The sequence below is a fragment of the Rhinolophus hipposideros genome (assembly GCF_964194185.1).
Source record: "Rhinolophus hipposideros genome assembly, chromosome: 16".
Lineage (NCBI taxonomy): Eukaryota > Metazoa > Chordata > Mammalia > Chiroptera > Rhinolophidae > Rhinolophus > Rhinolophus hipposideros.
The window spans coordinates 48547187-48573610 of NC_138062.1; the positions used below are offsets into that span (position 1 = coordinate 48547187).

The window sequence follows — 26424 nt, forward strand, 5'->3', positions numbered from 1 at the left end:
CACTTTTTGGGTTATATAGTCAACTCATTAATTTTTATAGTTAATTTAATATAATTAATTTATAGTGCTCATGGTATAGAAAATAAAAAAGTCCCCAAAAATGATGAGTGAAAGTTAAGTCTCCCTCCCACCCTTACCCCAGTTCTTCTAGGCCCCTTCCAGAGGCAGCCATCCTGAGAAATTTCACAGGGGCCCTCAAAGCACTTTTTTTGGCCTCAAAAACATCAAGGCAAAACTCACCTAATATAACTATTTAAAGTGAACAATTCAGTGGCATTTAGTATATCAGCCCAAAAAGAGACCCTGTCATCATTAGCCGTCACGCCTCCTCCCCCTCCCCCAACCCTTAGCAATCTCTTATCTGCTTTCTATCTCTATGGATTTGCCTGTTCTGGACATCTCATTCATCATACATGGGATCATATTCCATGGGCCTTTTGTGTCTGGTTTCTTTCACTCAGCATCATGTTTTCAGGGTTCATCCATGTTTTTTTTGTTGTTGTTGTTTGTTTTTTAAGATTTTATTGGGGAAGGGAAATAAACAGTGTGTACTTCTAGGACTTTTTTCCAAGTCAAGTTGTTGTCCTTTCAATCTTAGTTGTGGAGGGCGCAGCTCAGCTCCAGGTCCAGTTGCTGTTACTAGTTGCAGGGGGCGCAGCCCACCATCCCTTGTGGAAGTTGAACTGGCAACCTTGTAGTTGAGGGGACGCCCTCCAACAAATTGAGCCATCCAGGAGCTCAGCGGCAGCTCAGCTCAAGGTGCCATGTTCAATCTTTAGTTGCAGGGGGTGCTGCCCACCATCCCTTGCGGGACTCAAGGAATTGAACTGGCAACTTTGTGGTTGAGAGCCCACTGGCTCACGTGGGAATCGAACCGGCAGCCTTCGGAGTTAGGAGCATGGAGCTCCAACCGCCCGAGTCACCGGGCTGGCCCTTGTTGTTGCTATTTTATTTATTTATTTATTTATTTATTTATTTATTTATTTATTTATTTGGGTGACAATTGTTAGTGTTGCTGTTTTTTTAAGGGGGGGCAAAGCTCACAGTGGCCCATGTGGGGATTGAACTGGCAACCTTGGTGCTGCCATCACGACGCCATCACCACGCTCTAACCAACAGAGCTAACCAGCCACCCCATCCACGTTGTACTATATATCAATGTTTCATTCTTTTTCGTGGCTGAATAATATTTCATTGTATGGATGGACCTCATGATATTTATCCATGCATGAGTTGATAGTCATTTGGGTTATTTCCACCTTTTGGTGATTGTGAATGGTGCTGCCATGAATATTTGTACCCCGTATCTGCTTGAGTCTCTGTTTTCCATTCTTTTGGGTATATTCCTAGGAGTGGAATTGCTGGGTCATGTGGTAATTCAATAATTAACTTTGTGAAGGACTGTTTCCCACAGTGGCTGCACCACCTTAAAGCTTTTTGTAGCATCTTCTTTTGGGGAGTTGGACAGGAGTGCTCTTGTTTGGAGGGCAGGGGGAACCCAGCTGAAGAAAGTAGAGGATTTCCTCAGTGTACTCATTTATTGAACTTCTCCTGAACATGATGGATCTCTTACTATTATTCCCATTTTGTGGATAAGAAGACTGAGGCTCCCAGGGTGAGAGCCAGTCGGGGACCCATAGCATATGCTCTTCCTGCTAGGAGCAGAGCTGCTATCTGTCCTAGGAAAGGCTGCAGCCCCGTGCCTGGCATACACAGGGGTGAGGTGGGCACAGCCTTCAGAATTGTCCTCCCTGGTCCTCCCCATTAACCCACTTCCCCAAGCACCTACCCACTTGGTGACGTGGGCACAGGGCTTCAGCCACTTTTTTCTCTGACCTCCCCATAGATCCACCCACCTAGAACAGGGTCTCCTTTTCCAGGGCTGGTGCTTTCTCTTGTTCCAATTTCTTCCTGTTTCAATTCTTTAAGAAGACATTTTCTTTGTCAGGATATCAGCTGGGATTTTCCTGAGTGGGGGTGGGACTCTTGCTGTTACTACACTCAGAAGTCCCCCAACTCCCTCTGAGGGCTACTGGGAAGGTGAAAGGAATGACTGTGAAAACCACCACATAACAGCAGGTGCTCAATAACTCTTTAGAGAGTGAGGGAAGGCGGGTGGCTGATGGTAGCGAAAAATGGACTGGACTGTCAAGGCAGAGTTGGGCCTGGGAGAGGAGGAACCACCATGAGCTGAGCTGGGGGAAAGGCATGCCGTGGTAGGAACAGAATGTGCAAAGGCTCTGAGGCGGAAATGAACTTGGCTTGCAGCTGGGGTAGCCGGAGTTGCATGAGCAAGGGGGAGGGTGTTGGGAGACAGGGTTGGAAAGGTCAGCAGGGGCCAGGCCACACAGGGTGTTGTTGTGGTCCACAGAAACGTCTCTGAATTGTGTTCAGAGTGTGAAGTGTGAAGGGAAGCCACCGGAGGATTCTGAGCTGGGGGAGGTCGTGATCTGATTTAACTTTAGGAAGATCCCTCTGGCTGCTATGTGGAGAATAGAACTTGGGGTGGAGGATAGAACTCGGGAGCCCAGTGGGAACATCCTGCAGTGGAGGCCTGACATGGGATGATGGGGATGGAGAGAAGTGAATGGTTGTGAAACATGATGAGGACAGACAACTGGCAGGAACGGACAACAGATTGGATGAGGGGAGAAAGAGGGAGGTGATGTGAATCTGAGGGTCTAGGAAGTGCCCAGGAGATGGCTGGACATTCAGAGTAGGGAATATTCAGAGCTGGACACGGAGACACGGGAAGCACCTCAGAGATGGGGTCACAGCTGCCATGGGACGGGCTTAGATCCCCAGGAGGTGTACACAGAGGGAGAAGAGACGACGCAGCCCCAAGCTCTAAGGAACCCCAACGTTTCTAAATTGGGTGAAGAGGAGTCCAAAACAGACTGAGAAGGGGGATGGATCTTCATGGCTGACACAGAGGGTGGGCAGGGATCAGCTCCTAAAGAGCTTTGGATGCCGGGCAGAGGGCAGTGGGGAGCCATGGATGGCTTGAGAGCAGGGAAGAGGCAGACCTTCAGAAAAGTAACTGTGGTGGCGGGGCTGGGAGCCGACTGCAGCCTGGGTGCCCAGGGATTCGAGGTGACCCATGTGTCCTCCTGTTGGCTGAATGTATTGACTTCCCCCACCCCGAGAGTCTTGGGCGTGACAAGATAGGGACCTCCCGCGCTGAGATAATCTTTTACATAGTTTCAGATGGGGAAACTGAGGCACAGGGCACACAGCCAGTCAGTGGAAGAGTCAGGATTAGAACCCAGCTACTTATGGTGTGTATGTGTGTGTGGTGTATATGTGGTGTGTGTGGTGTGTGCATGGTGTGTGTGGTGTGTGCGTGGTGTGTGTGTGGTGTGTGGGTATGTGGTATGTGTATGTGTGTATGTGTGTATATGTGTGTGCATGTGTGTATGTGTGTGCATGTGTGCATGTGTATGTGTGTATATGCGTGTGCATGTATGTATGTGTGTATGTATGTGTGTATGTGTGTGGTGTGCATGTGTGTGGTGTGCATGTGTGTGTATGTGTGTGCATGCATGTGTGTATATGCGTGTATGTGTGTGCATGCATGTGTGTGTGTGTTGTGCATGTGTGCATGCATGTGTGTGTATGTGTGTGGTGTGCATGTGTGTGTATGTGTGTGCATGTGTGTGTATGTGTGTTGTGTGCATGTGTGTGCGTGTGCACGCGCGTGTGCATCTAATAGCAAAGCCCACTTGATTTATGCTCCTCACATCACTTCGGGGCTGCCCAGGCCGCCCTCTCCAGAGGCCCCCTGACCACCTCAGCTAGTAGAATTGCTCTTTACCCTTTCACTCTGTGTGTTAGTGTCCTGGGGCTGCTGTACCAAATGACCACACACTGAATACTGCCCCCCCAGACACAGTGGTGGAGTCCAGAAGCCTGAAATCCAGGTGTCAGCAGTGCACCTCCCCCTGCAGGCTCTAGGGCAGGGTCCCTCCTGACCCTCCAGCTTCTGACCCTCCGTGGTTTGTGGCCACATCGCTCCAGTCTCTGCCTCCGCTTCACACGGCCTTCTCCTCCTCTGTGTGTCAAATCTCCCTGTGCCTCTCTCTTCGAGAGACACCTGTGATTCCTGTTAGGACCCACCTGAATGATCCAGGGTAATATCCCCATCTCAAGATCCTTAATCCCATCTGCAAAGACTTTGCCACATTCCCAAGTTCCCAGGGATTAGGACATTGTGTCTTCCTTGGGGGGTGCGGGGCTGGGCAATATTCAGCCCCCCTTTTACCTCCTTCATGACATGAATCCTTTATGTGGTGCTCTATCATGCCTGTTGGTGGTCACCCCCTCTGAGGACCTGAGCTATACCGGTCCTGCTCACCATTATGTCCCCAGTGCCCAGAACAGAGTTACACACATAGCAGGCCGCAAAGAATGATTCACCAACGGAATGCTGGAGAAATGCATGTAGAGCACTTGGGGAAGAGCCTGGCATGTGGAAACATTAGAGGAAGGTCACAGTTCTTAGTAGGAATCACTAGCTGGCTGCTTGGCAACGCTGGGGAGACTCATTATCCACTGTTAAATTGGTAAAGAAATAAATACCCATGGCTACTTCCTGTCGAGCATGTCACCTGGAGCTGTCCATGCAAGAGGCAGCCCAGTTGCCCACCAGTGTCCCCAGTTCAGAGCACCTGCCTTGGCCTTGTGACTTGGAGCTCTCTGTGCTTCATTTTGGGAGGTTGCCTATTCCCCACCCCTGCCCCTACCTGGACCTTTTAGGGGGCATATCATCTACACCAAGAAGTCTGTATTTTAAAAAAGATTTTAAATTGAGGTAAAATACACATAACATTTACTATCAACCATTTTAACTGTACAGCTCAGTGGTATTAAGTACATTCACACTGTTGTGCAGCCATCACCACCCTCCATCTCCAGAGCTTGTTATCTTCCCAAACTGACACTCTGTCCGCGTTAAACACTAACTTCCATCCCCTCCCCCAGCCCCTGGCACCCACCATCTACTTTATGAATCTGACCCCTCTAGGGACGTCATATAATTGGAATCACACAGTGTTTGTTCCTTTGTATCTGGCTTATTTCACTGAGCATAACGTCCTCGAGGTTCCTCCTCGCTGTAACAGGTACTAAAATGTCCTTTTTGTGGCTGAATAATATTCCATTGTATGGATGGACTACATTTTGTTTATCCATTCATCCATCCACGGACACTTGGGGTGCTTTCACGTTTTGGTCACTGTGAATAATGCTGCTATGGACATGAGTGTACAAACATCTGAGTTTCTACTTTTACTTCTTTTGGAGGTCTACCCAGAAGTGGGATTGCTGGAACATATGGTAATCCTATGTTTAATTAGTTTTGAGGAACTTCCATACTGTTTTCCACAGCATGACTGTACCTTTTTACATTCTTGCCCACAATGCATATGGGTTCTGATTTCTCCTCATCCTCGCCAACATTTGTTATTCTCCTTTTTGGTAGTAGCTCTCCTAATGAATGGTCATGCCATCTTCATTTTAAATCAGCCCATCCCAGTGGGACTCCCCAAATTTGGTGATGATCCACCAGCTTTTTCCCCAGGATGCAGTAACCAATAGAAATTTCATGTTTTCTTTGGGGTTGATGTGGTTGGGTGTTGGCTAGTGGAAGAGCCAGTGAGTCTGAGCCCCTAGTGGGTAGCACCACGGGCTGGAGTGGGTAGAGATTGGGGCTCAGGTGACCTGGAGTTCAGGGTTCCTTTGTCTGTGTTGCCCAACGAGGTCGGAGCATAGAGGGAATCCTTGGCTGCTAGGACTGGGAGAAAAGAAGAGATGAGAGTAAGACCCACCATTTTCAGGAATCTCCCTGGCAGTGTCTGAGCTCCCCAAACCGAGGGTGATTGAGGTTGACCTCTGGTGGGGACTCCTGTGACCTGTCAGCTCCAGTCTCCCTAGAACTTGAGGAACTGACCTTCAATTGTCTGGAAAATGGAGAGGATGATAGGACCTTCCTCCAAGACCTGCCTTAAGATTCCATGAGGTGAAGCACGTACATCCCAGAGCGTGGTGCGCGGCACCGAGGTCACTGTGTCTTTCGTGTTATTGTTACCCACCCACTTCGTTTTGGTTTCTTCAGGAGCTGACCCTAGATCAAGGATTTGAGTTCAAGTGCTTTATCTGGGACGTAATCACAGAACACGCCAGTAAGAAAGAAGGAAATGAACCCTAAAGAACTGAAAACAAGGACTCGAACAAATACTTGTCCATGTGGGTTCATAGCAGTACATTTCTCAATAGGTAAAAGGTGGAAACATCCGACATGTTCATCAACAGATGAATGGATAAACAAATTGTGATATATCCTTACAATGGAATGTCACTCAGCAGAATAAATGAAGCGCTGACACACACTACAGCATGATGAACCTTGAAAACATGAGTGAAGGAAGCCAGACACCAAAGGCCACACAGTGTGTGATCCCATTGATATGAAATGTCCAGAGCAGGCAAATGCATAGAGACACAAAGCAGATCAGTGGTTGCCACGGGGTGAAGGCACGGGGCAATGGGGAGTGACTGCTTGTGGGGACGGGGTCTCCTTTTGGGGTGATGAAAACATTTTGGAACTGGCTAGAGGTGATGGTTGCACAACACTCTGAATGCTCTAGATGCCACTGAATCGTGCACTTTAAAATAGTTCATTCTATGTCGGGTGAATCTCACCGTATTTGAGAAAAGAAGAGGAAGAAGGAGAAGAAAGAGGAGGAGAAGCAGGAAGAGGAAGATGGGGAAGGCAGGCATCTAGTTGAGAAATTTTCTATTGTGGGCAGCTGGCGTTGATCCCGCTGGTAGCACATGTGAAACCCACACCTCAGGGTCATTGCCTGGGAGGGGAGAAGGCGCTGGAGTATTTATCCAGTAATGCTCATCAGTCATTGATGAGAGCTGCTTTCGGGGCGGGGTGAGTCTTAATTTTCCAGCACTCTGGCCAGCAGAGCCTGGGCAGAGAAGTCGGGAGGGATGTCCTGCAAAGTCAAGGCTGAGGGCATATGGTGGGGCACTGCTGCATTTAGCTGGCCAGCTGGCTGGACGTCACTGCTGGGGGCAGGAGAGGTAAGTATCCTTGGCATCTGGGACTTCCAGGTATTGAGCTCCTACTGTGTGCCAGGCATACCATGCCTGACTCCTGCATGTACGTCACCCGTGTGGCTGGAGGGTGGTTCCCGCCTGCATTGACTCCCATCCCGTGTGTCTCCTCAGATGCTGCCCTTCACAGAACAGCTGCTGCGCCTCCTGGGACTGGAGAAGACTGCCTTCCGCCTGTATGCCGGCTCTGCGCTCCTCCTCTCCCTGCTCCTGCTTCTTTTCCGCCTGCTTCTGCAGGTCCTGAGGCTGTGCTGGCGCTTCTACGTCATCTGCCGCCGGCTGCGCTGCTTCCCTCAGCCGCCCCGGCGCAACTGGCTGTTGGGCCACCTGGGCATGGTGTGTGCAGGGGGCCAGCGGGCTGGGCGGGGCAGTGAGGATGATGGACTTCTGGCTTCTCGCATCTCCCCAAGAACCGGGTTGGAGCCATGAACAGTCCCACTTTACAGGATATGAGTGAGACTGAGGCTGGGGGGGTGGGGGTGGGGGTGGGAAGCAGTTTACTCAAGGTCACACAGCTGGGATGAGGCAGAGCTGACTCCAAAGTTTTCTCTGTAATTCCAGGCTATTGCTGGACCTTTCATATGATATATCCTATCACATGAGAAGACATGATATATTCAGAATACAGGTACCAGTACCTGTGAAGTTCATCAGGGTCTAGGACACTGGTGGCGGACGAGGGGGGCACAGATTTGGTAGCTCCATCCCCAACCCCAGCATAGTTCCACCTCTCTCCCTCTTTAATGCTGTGGTCCCAGGACAGGACCCCTTTCCTTGCACTTCATTTCTTATTTCACATGTATCTGCCAAGTATTATTCTAGGCGATTTATAAGTGTTAACTCATTCAGTCCTCTTGACAATCCTAGGAGGTAGGTCCCACGACTACCCTTATTTTCGCACCTCAGAATACTGAGGCTCAGAGAGCTTAAGTCACTGGCCCTAGGTCACACAGCTCTTAAGTGGCAGAGCCAGGGTTCAAACCCAGCTGTGTGGCTCCAGCACTCTTAGCTCTCTTCCCTCGGCTGCCTCTAGTTTCTGGATGAGAAAGGCTGGACTTTCCTAAAAGGCCGTCAGAGGACAGTGGACAGAAAGCCAGACTCCCAAGGGCACTGAGCCCCCATACTGAATGTGGAGGTGGGTTTAGACAGGCAGTTCAGGGCAGCAGCCATCAGTGTGGACCTGATGCCTGGATCTACCATCTGCTGCCTGTATGATCCTGAGCAAGCTCCTTCACCTCCTGTGACTCAGTTTCCCCATCTGTAATGCAGGGACTGTAATCGTTCCTAATAACTTCATGGGATTGTTTTGACAATTCCTGCAGTTATGTCCAGGGTAGGCTTGGCACTAGGTCTGCTACACAATGGTGCATACATGTGCTCAACTCCTGAGTCCTGCAGGGACGGGAAGTATCAAGTGATTCTAGAAATATTTTAGATCTTGTTTGGATGGAGTCTCAGAAGGATGCATGTCCAGTCAATAGTGCAAAGAACATTTATTTTATTCAGTTTTTGGAATTATCCCTCTGGGACCAGCACTCACCAAGTTTCGCCTGTTTGTGCCTGAATCTCCTCCCTCTTTTCCATCTTCCCACTCCTGCTCAGGCCTCATCCTCCCCTGTTCCACCATGGCCCGGCCTCTTCCCTGGGCTCCTGCCTGCAGTCTCACCTCTCCAGTCCATCCCTCATCCTGGCCCCAGAAAGATTCTTGAATCCTCCCCTACTCACACACCCTCCATGGCTCCCTACTACTGTCTGGGGAAAGTCTCAGCTCCTCAGCTGGTGTTCAAGGTTCTTTCATTTCTGACCCCCAGACTCCTCACAAGTTCCACCATCCCCCTCTAGTTCCATGGAGTGACTTCCAGTTCCCGTAACAAAGCTCCGAGTCACGACCATGGTCTTTGCTGAAATTGTGCCCTCTGCCCAGAATATCCTTTTCTGTTAGATGAACTTTTACACGTTTCGTGCTCCAACTCCAGTGTCCTTACTCCAGGAAGCCCTTTGGTTTGGATGGTGGTCCTAGAGGTAGTAGCTAGGTCCAGGTGACCCGGGCAATTGGCAGGGCTGGTTCTGAAGCCCCACCATGACCCCATGGACTCAGCCACCTCCTGGGGCCACAAGACCTGGGTGCGGCCATGCTCTCCCTTGGGTGTGGACAGGCTCAGGGCTGAGCCTGATAGAGAAGGAGACATAGGATCCAGACAGGAGTCATTTGTTCATGTATTCATTCTTTCATTCAACAATTGATGGGCCTCACCACTGGCCAGACACTGGGTTAGGCTCCTTCATACCTGAGCTCTTCTTTAATTTTCACAGTATGTGAATTAGGGATGGATTTGCCCTATATTATAGATTTGATCTTTGGGGCTGAGAGAGGTTAAATGACTTGCCCAAGGTCACACAGTGGTTGAGGGTAGATTTGAACTCAGATCTGTCTGACATTGAGCCTGAGGCGCTTTTGCCTTGTAGAGCATGTTGGTTAAGAGCAGGCATTTTGGAGCTGGGTGGCCTATGTTCAAACCCTGGCTCTGCCACAATGATAGATGGTGCCAGTGCCTGCCCATATACTCTGGGCCCATTGCTGGGTGTAATGGCCTGACCTCTGGCTACTAGTACCTGTGTTCTAGGGCTTTCTCTAGTAGCTAGAGCCCATGAAGCCTGTATGTACTGTGAGCTTGAGAGTGAAAGCGCCAGGAGCGCTTAGCCAGTGACTACAGGACTCTGTGAGCTGGTGTAGAAACATTCCAGCCCCCTCCCCCTTGGGGGGATACGTGTGAGATATGTGTCTTCCAGAGGTCCCCAGTGGCACTGATCCCTGGTTGCCCACGGTGATAACCTTCTTGACAACTCACTCTTTACTGGCTGCCTTCCCTCCCTGTCTCATTTCCCCACTCCCTTACCCATGTTTTTTGGGATCACCCCTACAAATAAGCTACTTGCCCTAGAATCCTTGTCTCAGGACCTGCTTCTGGGGAGCCCAAACCAGGATAGTCACTTAGTCATCTGTAACTTCAGACAAAGTAAAATGGGGAAATAGTAACAACTCTGTCATGGGGTTCTTGTGTGGGTTGAACACACAAATCTAAGAAAAATGCCTAGAGCAACGCTAGACACTACAAGCACACGCATATGTTAAATATGACAATACTAGTGATATTTTATTACGAACAGAGAAAGTACTCGATAAATGCTAACCATTAGCATTAATATGTTTACTGTTCCTGTTTTTATTTTTTGAACATCAGCTGTGTGTCAGGCCCCGTTCTGGGGTTCTTGCTTTTTATTATGTCAGGAATCCTCTCAGCTGCCCTCAGATGGAGAGTTGATTCTTCCCCACTTTTCAGATGAGGAAGGCTCAGCAAGCTGCAGCCAACTATCTGCAGTCATACAGCCCTTCTCAGCTTGTTTCGAGGGCGAGGGAGGTGGCAGGAGGGAAAGGCTAGGGGAAGATGTGGGTAGCTCCTCACTATCCTTCCTTACCATCCCCTGCAGTATCTTCCCAATGAAACGGGCCTCCAAGATGAGAAGAAGGTGCTGGACAACATGCACCATGTGGTCCTGGTGTGGGTTGGACCTGTCCTGCCACTGTTGGTTCTGGTACATCCCGACTACATCAAGCCCTTGATGGGTGCCTCAGGTAGGTGGGCTGGGTCTCTCAGTGATGGGTAAATCCTCAACTTCCAGAGCCCACCAGGTGTCTAGGCTGGGTTTCTTCCAGAAGAAGGGCTATTTGAGTAGGGCTTTGAAGGATGAATAGGAGTTCATCAAAGCAGAAATGGCAATACAGAGTGGGAACAGCATGGGAAAAGGTATGACAATGTCTAAGAGTCCCAAGAAATTTAAGAGGATTCCCATCCTCTGGGAAGTCAGAACCAAATATGTTCAGATAAACAATTGTTTGCCCAAGATTTTGTTAATTGGTTGTTACTCAGTTCTAATGGCACTCTCATTATTTGGGTTCTGACACTCCCACTCTGACTATCTCAACCTGCAGCCTGCTCTCCTCACCTGGGCTGACCTGGACTGGCAGAGAGGGAGATGTAGAAGAATTTCTTCTTCCTTCTGCAATCCACACCTATCCCAAGGTGTAGCACTCCCAAGTACACTTGGCAAGCTCTTGCTCAGCTATCAACATGCAGCTCCAATGACCCTTCCTCCAGGAAGTCTTCCCTGACTCTCCAGCAGACCATAGCCTGCTCTTATGGACTTTCCCATTCTCAGTCCTAACCTTTTTGGGCTGAGTGTGCCTGTGTCCAGCTATATCTTTTTCATAATTGGTTCTCTGGATCCTCATTGTAGCCTTGCATGTAGCTGGGGACCTCAGAAAGCATCACGGGACATTTGAGAGAGGAGGGATGGGAAAAGAACTCCAGGAATTTTAGGATCTCTGGCCTCAGCTTGGGCCTCCTCAAACACACACGTGTAGACTGCCTTCAAGGCTGCCGCCCAGGAGCCATGAAAGGGTAAGGGGCTGCTGTACTTCCCTCCTCCAGCTATGTCCTCCCCATGCCTCTTCATTTCCATTATTGCATTTGTGAGGGCGTGATCATCTCCGTTGCACAAAGGGGAAAACCTAGACCTCGGTAGAGGTGACTCTTCCAAAGAATGGACACCAAGTTGTAGGAAGAGCTGTGGAAAGAACCCTGGGCTAGGACTTGGGTGGGCTGGGTTCCAGTCCTGGCTGGAGCACATACTTGCGGTGTGATCCAGCAATTCATCTAGCCTCTCAGGGCCTCAGTTTCTGATCTGTAAAATGAGGTCATTGTGAAGACTCAGTAATATGTAGGTAGGTGCTAATAAGGGTTTCTTCTCTTCCGACTATGTAATATACTTTTTTTCTTTCTCTCTCCTACTCTTCCTTCTCTCCCTCCCCACCTCCTCTTCCCCTCTGCTCCTCAGAGCATCAGTTTCTTGATTACCATCCTGCATGGTTTTGAGACTACAAGTAAATCAGGAAGTAGAGCCCCCAGCATGGGCTTGGCACTTAATAGATCTCAAGCCTCTTCCTCTCCCCTCCCCTCCAAACATGTTCTCCCTCAGAACATGCAGGATATTCACTGTCTCCCTCACCAGAAGAACAGGATGGAGGATGCCAGGTTGGGGAAGGTGGGGCTGTGAGTCCGGCAAGGCCGTACCCCTGCCCCTCCGTGCCTGCCCACTTGGGATGGGAAAGGCCTGACCCCAAGTCTCAGACTCCATCTCCCTCTGGGGCCTCCTTGGGAGGCCATCCCTGGGGGGCATTGCTGTTCTGACCCTAAACCCACACAACTTATGGGCCTTGAGTAAGGCATGGGTCCTCTTAGAACCTCTGTTTCTTCATCTTCTAATGGGCATTTGGGATAGAGAGCATTAATGGGAGAAAGTAGGTAAAAATGCTTTACAGAGGACAACGCATGACATATAGGCATATAATTATAGGTTGGTTTTATACATTCATTTTTTTTATTGAGATGAAATTCACATAACATATAATTAATCATTTTAAAGAGTACAATTTTAGAGTATATGATAATTAGTGTCTTGACAATGTGTGCAACCATTGGCTCTCTGTAGTTTCAATTTTTTTTTCATGACCCCATAAATCACCCTGTACCCATTAAGTAATCACTTGCCATTCCCCACTCTCCTCATCTCCTGGTAAATACTAATATAATTTGTGTCTCTATGGATTTGTCTGTTCTGAATATATCATAGGAAAGGAATTATACAACATGTGGTCTTTTGTGTCTGGCTTCTGTCGCTCAGCATTATGTTTTTGAGGTTCATCCACGTTGTAGAGGTCATTCCTTTTATAAGGCTGATTTTATAATATTCCCATTGTATAGATGGACCACAATTTGTTCATCCGTTGATGAACATTTGGGTTGTTTCTGCCTTTGGGCTGTTATAAGTAATGCTGGTATGACCATGCATATATAAGTTTTGGTATGGACATATATTTTTAATTTCTCTTGGGTTGATTACCTCAGAGTATTTACTGAAAAAATTGTGGGATCATATGGTAATTCTACGTTTAACTTTTAAGGAACATCCAGGTTATTTTCCACAGAAGCTATGCATTTCTCTTTTTACTAATAGGGGCCTGCTGTGAGCTGGGAGGGGAGACCCAGATATTCATCTCAGAAATTCTTGACACTGATGACCAACAATTATAATTGTAGTGATAAAAATAGCCAACAGTTGGTTAGTTATTCATTTACATGCACAGATATTGAATGACTACTTTCTCTGTGCCAGGAACATATTAGCCCCTTGAGTTTTTGTAGGGGTGCCATTAGGCAGGCAGTATTGTTCTATTTCCCCTTTGGCAGATGAGTACATGGAGAGGCAGAGGAATAACATGTCCAAGTTTACACCAGCTAGTTAGTGGTAAGGCTGGGATTTGAACCCAGACCTGGCCAGGCCAGAGGCCAAGCTCTCAACCATAGTGATATGCAGCTTCCTGCTGCGCACTGTGTGTGGGCTTTTAAAAAAAATATAACTTCCTCCAGGGTAGATGTTACTATTCCCTTTTTACTGGAGGAGAAATTGATGGAAGAGGCAACCTGGACACAAACTAGCATTGAGTGGTCAAGGTTGGAGTGGAAGAGGGACCCAAGGATAGGAAAGCAAGAGTTCAATTGGGGGAGGGTTTGGGGAAGGCTTCCTGGAGGAGGCATTGGTGAAGCTGGGCTTTGAAAAATGCATAGAAGTTTTCCAGATGAGTAGGTGGAGGGTCCTACTACTGCAAAGGTGCAGATATGTGAAAGTGTTGGGGAGTTCAGGTGACGGGATATCTGGAGTGAAGGTACCTACCTATGTGTGGGGAGAAGTAGAAAATAATACAGAAGCAGGACTCAGAGCACCTGTGTGCAAAGTGAATGAGCATGTGTTTACCCTGGGGGTGATAGGGAGCCATGGGAGGTGTTTGAGCAAGACCACCATTGGACAGGTCTCTGTCAGAAAGACTTCTGGGGGTCTTAGCCTGGAGTCCAGGGTCCAGAGAGGAGAGGAACGACTAGACATATACTTTCCTCTGCAGTGTTTCCTCTTCTAGTAAGCCTGCCTTGACTTCCAGCAGGCTTTTCTCTGTGCCTCCCTTCTTTCCTGGCACACTTCCTACTTCTTGATAATTGCATGGCATGCCTCCGCTTCCCTTTCCCACCCCACCCCAAGCTCCTTGGGGTGGGGAGATGAGCCATCTCTCTCCCTAGCATTGCCCAGCATGGGTTGGGTACAGAAAGGTGGCAGAAGAGGTGTGTGTTGAATGGAAGAGTGAGTGGACAGATGACTGTGTGTGTGATTGGCCAATTCCTGGGGAGTGTGTGTGTAGGCAGCTGAGTCACATTTCAGGTACAAGTGACATCACTTGAATTTCAGGTATTTCCTTCCTGGGCACCTGCCCCACTCTGTTCCAAATTTATCTAGCATGTAGAAAGGAAATCCACTCACTTATGCACTCACTCATGTATCCATCCATCCATCCATCCATCCATCCATCCATCCATCCATCCATCCATCCACTCATTCATTCCTTGGTTCATTCATCATATAATAAAAATGTAATGAGCACCAACATGTCAGTATTTGACATGGTCCCTCCCCTCAAGGGTCTCGTAACCAGATGGATACAATCCAGAGTGGTTGGTGGGGGTGGGTATGGCATACAAGCAGAGACTAGAAGGATGAGAAAAGAGTATTTTAGGCAGAGAGGGCACCTAGTGGAATGACTCAGAGCAGAGAGAGAACACAGCTTTTCCAAGGAGCTGAGAAAAGTTGTGTGATATTAGAACACTCTGTGTGTGTGTGTGTGTGTGTGTGTGTGTGTGTTTGACAGGGGGATAGAGATATTTTGAGAAAGGTCTGAACTGGGGTAGATCATTCAGGACTTTGAAAGTGGGCTGAGCAGCTTGTACAGGAAAGGATATGGTCAAATCTAAAATCAGATAAGATCCCTGTGGGGCCAGGGTGCAGGCTAGACTGGAGAGGGCAAGGCTGTTGGCTGGGAGCACAGGAAACATAATTCAGATGGCCCGAGTTGGCAGAAAAGATGGGATGAATTAAGATGAAGAAGGCCATTCTGGATGAAAAGGACAGCCTAGGCAAAGGGTTAGAAGTGAGGGACAGCATGTGGGGTTATTTGGTGTATGATGAAGGATGAGCTGGGAGAGGCACACAGAGACCAGATGGGACAGGGATTTCGGTGCTAACCTGAACTTGAACTTTTTTTTACCAGGCGATAGGGAGCCCTGGGAAGTGTTTGAACAGGGAGGCCTCATGTTCAGATTAGCATGCTATAAGGCTATTTCTGGGGCAGGTATTAGGATGGACTAGAGGCGAGGTGGGAGGTCAGAGCTCAGAGAGGAGCCCCAAGGTGGTCATAAGCAGAGGTCAAGAGTCAGAACTCCATTTTGAGTCATCATAATCTCATCTCTCTCCACAGCTGCCATTGCCCCCAAGGATGACCTTTTCTATGGCTTTCTGAAACCTTGGCTGGGTGAGTGCAGGACTGGGTAAGCTGGGGCTGGAGTTTCAGAGAAGAGGGGGCAGGGCATGGGTTTCTTGGAGTGTTTCAGAGTAATGGGAGAGGCTCCTAACCCTAGTCTTTTGGGCCCAGGAGATGGGTTGCTGCTCAGCAAAGGTGACAAGTGGAGCCGGCACCGCCGCCTGCTGACACCTGCCTTTCACTTTGACATCCTGAAGCCCTACATGAAGATATTCAACCAGTGCACCAACATCATGCATGTGAGTCCAAAGATTTCATGGGAAGAAAGTGTCCTGGGAGTAAGAGTGGTCCAGGCTCCAACTCATGGGAGAGCCATGTGATGTCACAAAGCCTCACTTCCTTTATTTATACATTGGGCTTGTAGTGAGCATGCAGCTAGGTCACTGTCAGCCAGGCTTTAAGTCTGCGGTCTCTGTGCCCATTTGCTGTCTCTCTCTTCCAGGCTAAATGGCGGCGCCTGGTGGAGGGCTCAATGGTCTCCCTTGACATGTTTGAGCATGTCAGCCTCATGACCCTGGACAGTCTTCAGAAATGTGTCTTCAGCTACAATAGCAACTGCCAGGAGTGAGTGTGGCCTCCCTGGGGAAGATAAAACCAGGTGCTTCAGAGGCAAGGTGGTAGGAGGAGAAAGGTGATGCTAGGCACCTTTGGGTTGCTGACACTCTGCCACTGACAGGCTGAGTGGTTCTGGGAAACTTACATCACCTCTCTGAGCCTTTTATCTTATTTTAAAAAAATGAAATCCCAATTCCTTCCCCATAGTCATGGTGTTAGAATTAAATGAGATAATGTGAGTCAATGGCTTTGCACATAGTAGGTGCTCAGTAAATGCTAGTTTCTCTCATTCCTCTATGAAGACTATGTGGTATTTGGAAAGTATCCCCCTCACTTTCTGAACCTCCATTTTCTTGTTTGATGACAATCCCTGACTCTTGGAAAGATGCTTAAGGATAAAATGATGTATCATGGCCCTGACACGTAGTAGATTCTCAGTGAATATTTGTTGAATGAATAAAATAACCATTGCCCTGGTTCACTCCCTCATTCATTCATTCATTCATTCATTCATCAAATATTCCCTGTGTACCTACTATGTGACGGGCACTATGCTAGCTACTGGGAATATGGTGGGGCAACAGGTGAAATTCCAGTTCTTTGAACTTATAGTTTCAGTGGGGATATAAAGAATAAGGAACATAATGAATGTCAAGTTTTTAGTACATAGTAGGTTCTCAATAACAAGCTGCTGACTTTGTTACTCTGGGCCTCGTAGGGGTATGTTTCACTTAGGTTAGATGGAGATGGCCTTAGTAATTAATTAATCCAAGAAATATTTACTGAGTGCCTACTATGTGCTGGTCCTGGACTAGGCACTGTAAATGGATGGATGTAAAAAAAACAGTGGTGAATAAAAACAGTTCTGGAACTTACATGTTGGTGGGAAGAAAGTCAGTAACCATGAACAAATAAGTAAACAAAAAAATAACAGACTGTGATAAATGTGAGAAAACAACAAGCACACTTCAGGACCAAGGACAGATCCCCGCAATCCTGCCCTAGTGATTTTTAGTAGTTGTTTTAATTACAGCTTTACTGAGATGTAATTCACATATCATACAATTCACCCATTGAAAATCTACAATCCAATGGTTTCTAGTATATTCACAGAGTTGGCTGATCACCACATACAATTTTAGAATATTTTCACGAGAAAGAAACCCTGTACATTTTAGCACTTATTCCCTATTACCCACTTCTCCTCCAGGTCTAGGCAATCACTAATCTTCCTTTCACGTTTATAGATCTGTCTCTTATGGAAATTTCACAGATGGAATTATGTAGACTTTTGTTTCTGGTTTCTTTTACTCAGCATAATGTTTACAGATTCATCCATGATGTAGCATGTATCAATAATTCATTTTTTAAATTGCTGAGTAATATTCCATTTATCATATAATACCACATTTTGTTATCCAGTCAGCTGTTGATGGACATTGGGTTGTTTCCACTTTTTGGCTATTATGAATAATGCTGCTATAAACATTAATGTACAAGTTTTTGTGTGTATATATATTTTTAATTTTCTTGGGTATATACCCAGGAGTGGAATTACTTGTTTAATAATTCTATGTTTAACCTTCTGAGGAACTGCCAGATTTTTCCCATAGTGGTTGCACCATTTTATGTTCCCACCAGCAGTATGTGAGGGCTCTAATTTCTCCACACCCTCACCAACACTTGTGATTATCTATCCTTTTAATTAGAGTCATCCCAGTCAGGGTGAGCTGGTATCTCACTGTGATTTTGATTTGCATTTTCCTAATGGCTAATGATGTTGAGCATCTTTTCATGTGCTTATTGGCTATTTGTATATCTTCTTTGGAGAAATGTCTATTTATAGCCTTTCCCCATTTTTAAATTGGGTTGTCTTTTTATCATTGAGTTTTAAAAGTTCTTTATATAGTTTAGATACAAGTTCCTCATCAGATATATGATTTGCAAATATTTTCTCCCACTCTATGTGTTGTAGCCATTTAGTTTTAGTGATGTTACATCTACTTGGAAGTTCTCATCCCTCTTTTTTGTGTGTGTGCACAGTTTGAAAATGTGCACAGATTTTGGGTTTCTTCACGTATGGGGAGGCCAACAGATCAGGAGATGATTGCCAGTGAAAAGACAGTTTGTTACTTACAATCGTCAAGAGGAGGGAGCATGCCACAGCACACCAAGCCACCAGGAAGGCACCAGGAGAAAGCATAGCAAAAGCCTTTTGGGGGGGATTTCTGCAGGAAGAAATGGGAAAGGCAGGGTATGCAGGCTTAGGGTTGCCTAGTTTGGATAATTTCAGTAGGCTCTGGGTCATCAGAGTGCCCCTAGTTATCCAGTACCTGGCCTTGGGGTGATTAAGGCAGGGGAATAGTGGCTCAGCCAGATAAAGTTTGGAATAGGGGATCTAGAATGGGAGGTTTGCAAAAGAAAGGCAAAAATAGCCTACTCCTGAGAGAAGCAGTGTCTCTCTAGTCAGCAAGGCCCCAGGTGGCAGAACATCAAGAATACAAAGGAAAGAAGGAAGGAAGGAAGGAAGGAAGGAAGGAAGGAAGGAAGGAAGGAAGGAAGGAAGGAAGGAAGGAAGGAAGGAAGGAAGGAAGGAAGGAAGGAAGGGAAAATATAGTTAATTTAGGGCCTCTGTTTGTTGCCTACTCACTGGGAGAGGACGCTTGTCTTAGGGGATGGGCCTATGCTCATGGCCCTTCTCCCTGCAGGAAGATGAGTGATTACATCTCAGCCATCATTGAGCTGAGTGCGCTGGTGGTTCGACGCCAGTATCGCCTGCACCACTACCTCGACTTCATCTACTACCTCACAGCAGATGGGCGGCGTTTCCGGCAGGCCTGTGACACCGTGCACTCCTTCACCACGGAAGTCATCCATGAGCGGCGGCGGGTGCTATACCAGCAGGGGGCTGAGGCCTGGATGAAGTCCAAGCAGGGCAAGACCTTGGATTTCATTGATGTATTGCTCCTGGCCAGGGTGAGGCTGGGCCCTGGAGGGTGGGGCGTTGCCACAGATGGCCTCCTCAGGAGTTGCGCCAACTGCCTAAAGTAATAAATGTCCAAACCAACATAGATGGAATTATAGATTAATTAACTATAGACCTAGAATAGGTCTATAGATTAATTAATTATAGACCTAGAATATAGGCAGATGTAAGCACGTAAGACTTGCTGTATTCGCTTGTTAGGGCTGCTGTAACAAAGTGCCCTACACTAGTTGGCTTACACAACAGAAATTTGTCTTCTCAGTTCTGGTGGTTAGAAGTCTGAGATCAAGGTGTCAGCAGGGTTGGTTTCTTCTGAAGCCTCTCTCCTTGGCTTATAGATGGCTGTCTTGTATCTTTACATGGTTTTCCTTCTGTGCATGTCTATGTTGTAATCTCCTCTTACAGGAAGAACTCCAGTAATGTTGGATTAAGCCCCACTTAAGGACCCCTTTGTAACTTAATTACCAATGCAAAAGAGAGAGCTCTAAATACACTCATTCTGAGGTCCTGGGGGTTACAACTTCAACATATGAGTTCAGAAAGTGGGGTTGGGGAAGAGACACAATTCAGCCCACAACACTTACAAAGATGAAATACATGACCTTGAAGATTTGTGACTCTTGCTGAAAAAGGTGCTCACCTATTTGTGGTACTTCTGTAGAATTTTTGAGCAGCATCTGGGTTCTGGATTCAGACAGTCCTGGATTCCAGTTCTGACTCTGCCCCTTCATGGATGCTTGACCTTAGTCATCTGATGCTTCCCTCTGAGCCTCATTTTCCTCATTTACGACGTGATGATCATATGACCTGATCACAAGATTGCTGTTAGGCGTCAGGCAGCATGCTTGGTGCTAGGAGCTACTCAAGAAACATGAACTCCCTTCTTCCCCTCTTACCATCCTTCCCTGTTACCATCTTTCTTAGACAAGTTCAATACATCCATGTGCCTGAAATCCTTTCCCCTACAGCTTAGCTTAAAAGAGAGAGGGGGGGAATCTTTGACTTTGGAGGATCCCTAAGCACGCAGAGGGTGGGATGAAGTGGGCTGAGCATTGTCTACTGCCTATTCCAGGATGAAGATGGGAAGGAACTGACAGATGAGGACATCCGAGCTGAGGCGGACACCTTCATGTTTGAGGGTGAATATGTGGCGCGAGGCTGGGGAAGGATGGAGATGTCCTCACTGTCTGAAGATAGTATCTCCACTATCTTCCGGAAGCCTCCATCTGAGCTCCTCATCTGTCTGCAGGTCATGATACAACATCCAGTGGGCTCTCGTGGGTGCTGTTCAACTTGGCCAAATACCCAGAGTACCAGGAGAAGTGCCGGGAAGAGATCCTGGAAGTCATGAAAGGCCGTGAGCTGGAGGAGCTGGAGTGGTCAGTCTGGGGTCATGGGGATGGTGGGGGCAGGTTAAATCTAGAGCCTTGGGTGTGAATCTCGCTGCTCTACCACTTATTAACTTTCTGACCTCAGATAAGTTACTTAAGTGTCTTGAATTTCAATTTCTTCAACTGTAAAATGGGACAATAATTTTTCTGCCTACCTCATAATGCAGTTCTTAGGGGTGTCTTAGTCAGCAATCATTGCAGTATGTTCCATAAGAAACAGCCCCCAAACTCAAGGGTTTGCAGTAAGCATTTAGTTTATTTCTTGCTCTTGTCTACATATTACTCTTGTTACTACTGGGCACTGCTGAGTTGAGTGGGATTGCTTCCAAACTGCGGTTTGGGTTCAGCTCTGTTCCACATGTCTTCTCATTCTCCTTGAACCAGCAGCTACCCTGGGCATGGCCATCTCAAGGTAGACTCCAAAATCACAAAGAACCACACAACTTAAAAACTCTGCTTGTATCATAACATTCCATTAGCTAAAGCAAGTCACATGACCAAGCCCAGTGGGATGGAACGTATACTCCACCCATCTAAGTGGAAGGCACTGTAGAATCATAGGGCAGAGGGTATAGGTGTAAAATTTGAATAAAGAGGAAGTAAAGAATCAGAAATAATAATCTGATTGACTTCAGATGTGTGCCGTGCTGAGCATATTCTGGATGATGCAAAGAAAAGAGCATTAAGTAGCATTGAATATTGAGAAAGTATTTCAATGTTAACCTTTTGGATTATGAACTCAGGGAGAAACTCTCAGTTGGGTGCTATTGGATCTTCAGCACCTTGCTAATCTTCCTTTTTAACAAAGGGAGAAGATGCCCCAGGTTCTGAGAAGTGGGCAGGAGATAGTGTCTAGCCAAAACTTAATAACTCTCTTCTGGTTTCCTAGTGGTGCTTATGTTTATGACACTTTTATTCCAGGCATGCTATTTGCCCTTTAAGGTAGCAACATAAACTTTTTTTTTTTTAAGAGAACCTGCTCTTGTAAAGAAAACAATCTAGATCATGAACCAAGAGTTATAATAATTAATTCAATTTTGGGCCCTAAAGTCCAAAGGGAATACACACACACACACACACACACACACACACACACACACACACACATATATATATATATATATATATATATATATATGGAGAGGATTTATGGTATTTTTTTTAATGCTGAAATTGATCCATGCAAGCTGGTGAATTGCTGCTACCCGGGCCCTCCTAGTTGTCCTGGCACCGCCTCCAATGCCTCCTGATTTCTATATAATTCATCAGTTAAAGGGTTCATGCCACCCATCTCTCCCCCCTCCCCAGAAGCCTGTTAGCACTGCTAATTGGCTGGGGGTCAGATGCTGAGGGTTACTAGTGTGTGCAGGGCACAACTGCAAATGCCAGAAGCTGGGTGCAAGTCTGAGATCCTGGACTGATTTCCTGTGTGGTTGGTCCTGAGCATGTGTGTACCTCACTGCGGCCTGGCCCTGAATCATCCCCCTGTTCCATGCTCCCCAGGGAAGACCTGACCCAGCTGCCCTTCACCACTATGTGCATCAAGGAAAGCCTACGCCAGTTCCCACCTGTAACCCTGGTCTCCCGTCGCTGCACAGAGGACATTAAACTCCCAGATGGGCGCATCATCCCCAAAGGTACCCTGTGAGCTCCCTGCTGCCTGGCTGCTCTGTTGCCCATGGGGGCCTGGTCATGCCTGCCCCAGGTATACCACCCTTGTGGATGAAACAGCTCTCAGTGTGGCTGTTGCAGCTCTCAGTGTGGCTGTTGCTTCTGGGGTGATGAGGGAGACCAAGCTATGTAGTTGGGGACAGAGAGGTGGGTGAGTCGGGGTGAAAAGTGGGTGTGGCAGGGTGGGCCCTGTTAAAGGTGCAGGTAGTGGAGGGTTGGTTTCATTCAGTTGCCAGATGTATCCTGGAGACCCCATCCTGTCCTGGATGATGCTGGGAATCTTGAGAGGCCTCACCCCTGGAGCCAGGCTGGGGAGATACAGCAGGCACAGACATTCCCAGCCACATGGGATCAGGGATGGGCTAACGGGAGAGACAAGAGCTGGAGAAGCCCCAAAGAAGGAGTAATGCTCTGTCTGGGACAGAATGCAAGGAGGGCTGCTTGGAAGAGGGAACGTGGGAGGTTCGAAGTGAAAGAGAGCAGTACCTCAGGGTGAAGATAGTGAAAGGCCTTCAATGCCAGATTGAGGCACTTGAATTTGATCCTCAGGGTAGTAGAGAGCCAAGGGAGCTATGAGCTTGGAAGGAGCAATGTCAGATATGCAAGTGAGAAAGATCCCTGTATAGCCAGCCGGGCCGCCAGAAAGGTAATGAGGAGCTCTTGGGGAGAGGTAGGCAGCAGAATTTTTCAGGGAAGGATGGGTAAGAAAGGGTGGCAGATGGCTCATGGAATGCCATGGCTCCAGGGGAAGCCAGGAGTGGGGAGGTCTGCAGAGGAGGCCCTGGCTCCCCTCTGCCCCAATGACCCCACTCCTCCCTACAGGAATCATCTGCCTGGTCAGCATCTACGGGACCCACCACAACCCCACAGTGTGGCCTGACTCCAAGGTGAGTTCCTCCTTTTCCTCAGCTTCTTCCTCAGAAGCAGCCGTCCTGCGGCATTGGGGCTTTCCTTCCCCTGCTTCCCAGGGAGCCAGACAGCAGGGCTAGAGGCAGGGCTGGAGCACTCTTCCCTCATTTATTCACTCACTCACTGTGAATTCAGTAGGTCCAGAACTATTTATTGAGCACCTACTGTGTGCCAGACTGTGCTGGCACCCAGGATAGAGGAAGATATTGTCTTCGTCCTCATGGAGCTCACGGTGAAGTGAAAAGGAAGAAAAACAAAAATAATTTGAATTAGGGTATTGATAAATAAAACTGGAGTGGGGTGGGAGGGAGAGAGGAGCACTTTAGCTCACATGGTGAGGAAGTCTTGCGGAGGCCTGAAAAGTGTGAAGAGCATGGAGAAATGTGTTCCAGAGTTAACAGCAAGTCCAAAGGCCCTGGGTTGGGAATGAGCCTGTGTGCCTGAACAGCAAAAGGAGGTGGTGTGGCTGGATTGTAGCGTGGTGCTCCCTATCGAGCTGGGCTGCTCCCCAGAGGCTGAGGGAGGGGGCCAAGCTGATATGGGTGGGCCAGTCCCAAGACTTATCCAGCCTGCTCCTGCTTAGGTGTACAACCCCTATCGTTTTGACCTGGACAACCCACAGCAGCGCTCCCCGCTGGCCTTCGTGCCCTTCTCTGCAGGACCCAGGTAACTCTTTTATTTCCCCCAGTCCAAGCCAAGCGTAGGAGGAATACCAAGGCCAGTGGAAGATCAGGGATCTGTCTGTCAGGGGCAGAGACCACATCCCACCCAGGTGTCCATTCCAGCCACCTGGCACTCTCTTGTCTTCAATGCATCCGGTAGTCCCCAAATCAGATCTGCGATAGCATCCCTGAGTATTAAGCACACCTACTGTGTGCCAGGCCCTGAGATGCAGGAAGAGGAGGGACAGAATGGGAGATCATTTACCCAGTCTCAAGTACCCCGCTTACACAGTTGTCCTTCCCCCAGAAACTGCATCGGACAAAGCTTCGCCATGGCGGAGATGCGCGTGGTCGTGGCGTTGACGCTGCTGCGCTTCCGCCTGAGTGTGGACAGAACTCGCAAGGTGCGGCGGAAGCCGGAGCTCATCCTGCGCACGGAGAACGGCATCTGGCTCAACGTGGAGCCGCTGCCTCCGCGGGCCTGAGTACAGGCGCGCCCATGCGGAGCCGGGGGTCCAAGCCCCGCCCAGAGGCCGAGGTCCCGCCCCTAGAGACTAGGCCCCGCCCCCAAAGTACTGAGGACATAGGCCCCTCGAAGTTCAGGCTCCTCCACTGAGCAGCTTGTAGGTGCAGGCCACGCCTCTCAAGGCCGGGCCCCGCCTCCTGAGGGTTTGATCCCGCCCCCTGAGTGCTCATTCCTGTCCTCTTCGTTGAGGATCCAGGCTAGGCCACGCCCCCTCTGGCTCAGACTCTGCCCCAAGCATTCCACGGATTCAGGTCTTCAGGCCCCACCCGCCGAGTCTACTCAGGACCTAAAACCAGACATCGAAGGCGCCCAGATTGAAGCTCCGCTCCCCGCGGATCCCGACTCGGTTCTAAACGGAGGATTTGGGAGCTGGAGTCCGAGGTCAGAGACTTGAACCTGTACATCACCTTCCTGAGGCCCCCAGTTCAGATGGGCAAACTTCTCAGGCATCAGGATACACCCCAGGGCTGGGTTGTTTGCTTTGTTGTTTGTTGTTTTGTAAACTCAGACCACCCCTCGCAAGCCCCTTCCTTCCTCCCTTGCTCAAAGGCCCTTTGCTAAGTGTTCTGATTTGGGTAGAATAAAAGCAAGGGATACAGACGTCTTCCACCATCCAACCCTCTAGCCGGACCAGATCCTGACAGCTGGAGCCCAGCAAGGAAATGAAGGGCTCTGGACAGTTGGGAGGCGGCTGAGGGAAGCTGTGGGCTAGGAGGCTGGAAAGCCATTTGTCCTCAGACATAAACTCAGAGTTTTTGTGTATTCACTTATTTTATCAACAGACTACATATTGATTGTCTGCTGGCACTGGGTCAGGGAGCACAGCTAGCCTGATTCCTGCCTTTTGGGGAGCATATGTTGAACAAATAATTCTACATAATAATGTTTACGGAAACCTGTGACAAGTGCTGCAAGGGAGAGGACCTTGGTGCTGGGTGAGCATAAGAGTGGGTGTGGGTGGCTCAGGGAGACCTTCTCTGACGCTGAGTGGGGAGTAGAGTTTGAGTGGTGATGAGGGAGAGAGGATCATTCCAGGCAGAAGGAACAGCATCTGCCAATGTCCCGAGGTAAGGGGAGCATGGTGTGCTTGAGGAACGCACAAGGGTAGCTAGATCTGGGGAGTGGGGGCAGAGTGGCGGAAGGGTAGGCATGGGCCAGCAGCGTGGGAACTGTGGGCCGCGTCACAGTTCAGGCCTTATGCTGAGAGCAATTGGGAGCTATAGAGAGTATGTGAGCAGGGACAGCACTGGTCATGAGGGGGCAGGGAGGTGGCTTGGAGGGAGGGCTGGGGGGCTGGGAACACGGGCCTTGCAGGAGCCACCGGCTCTTGCCGACGCTGTTTCTCCCACACCTTGGGCCCGACGGAGGGTCTCCCACTGCGCCTCATTCCCCAAACATTGCACTAGCTTTCCTCTTCCCTGCCCCCACACCTCGGTGCGACACTGTCCTCGCCAGCAAAAATAACTTGGCCTCGGGAGGCGACATATATAGGTTCAAACCCCGGTTCTCTTCCTTCCTAACGGTGACCTTGGCACCTGACTGCCCCTCTCTGCACCTCGGTTCTCCCCTGCCATGTGAATTTTACAGGATCATCATGCTTGTGATACACATTGACTTTCCGCTAGGGTCTTGATGATGGATGAATGGGGAGGAGGGGAGGCCTGGGGTCCGTGGGGCCCAGGGCTCGACTGCACCTGCGTGTGATTCATAAGACAGAGCTGTCACTGGCGACTGTGGGGCCTCCTTCCTCTTCTAAGCGTATCGGAGGCTCCCTCTGCTGGACAGTTCAGGGACGACAGGCTCTAAGGAGTCAGGTATCCATTCAGTGTGTGTGTGTGTGTGTGTGTGTGTGTGTGTGTGTGTGTGTGTGTGTGTGTGTGTGAGACTGTGTGACTGTGTGTGAATGGGTGTGTTGGAAGGAGAGGAGGGGAGAACTCCACTCAGTGAATGACTGTAACTGGGCACATCAGGCTGTGCTCTTGTTCAAGGCAGAAGCCACTGTCCAGACCTCAGCCTTGCAACAGGCAGGACATTCCAGAGAAATAATGTCCTTGCCAGCAGCCCTGACTAACGAGAGTGAGTGCGTGTTCTCTGCTCTCCCCCGGAGGTCCCCAGGGGGA

At 48.7% G+C, this 26424-nt stretch overlaps 1 protein-coding gene across 1 annotated transcript in view; it reads left to right on the forward strand.

Moving 5' to 3' along the window:
* The window catches only part of CYP4F22 (cytochrome P450 family 4 subfamily F member 22), a 28138-nt gene extending 3061 nt beyond the window's left edge, over positions 1-25077 (forward strand). Inside the window, exons 2-13 of the mRNA XM_081077056.1 lie at positions 7237-7458; positions 10612-10756; positions 15542-15595; positions 15716-15843; positions 16047-16168; positions 18868-19135; positions 20218-20284; positions 20395-20524; positions 22040-22173; positions 23030-23094; positions 23700-23782; positions 24086-25077. Of these exons, the coding sequence (XP_080933182.1) occupies positions 7237-7458; positions 10612-10756; positions 15542-15595; positions 15716-15843; positions 16047-16168; positions 18868-19135; positions 20218-20284; positions 20395-20524; positions 22040-22173; positions 23030-23094; positions 23700-23782; positions 24086-24263 (1596 nt within the window). The 3' untranslated portion in view covers positions 24264-25077. The remainder of the gene's footprint in view (positions 1-7236; positions 7459-10611; positions 10757-15541; positions 15596-15715; positions 15844-16046; positions 16169-18867; positions 19136-20217; positions 20285-20394; positions 20525-22039; positions 22174-23029; positions 23095-23699; positions 23783-24085) is intronic.
* The last annotated feature ends 1347 nt before the right edge of the window (positions 25078-26424 follow it).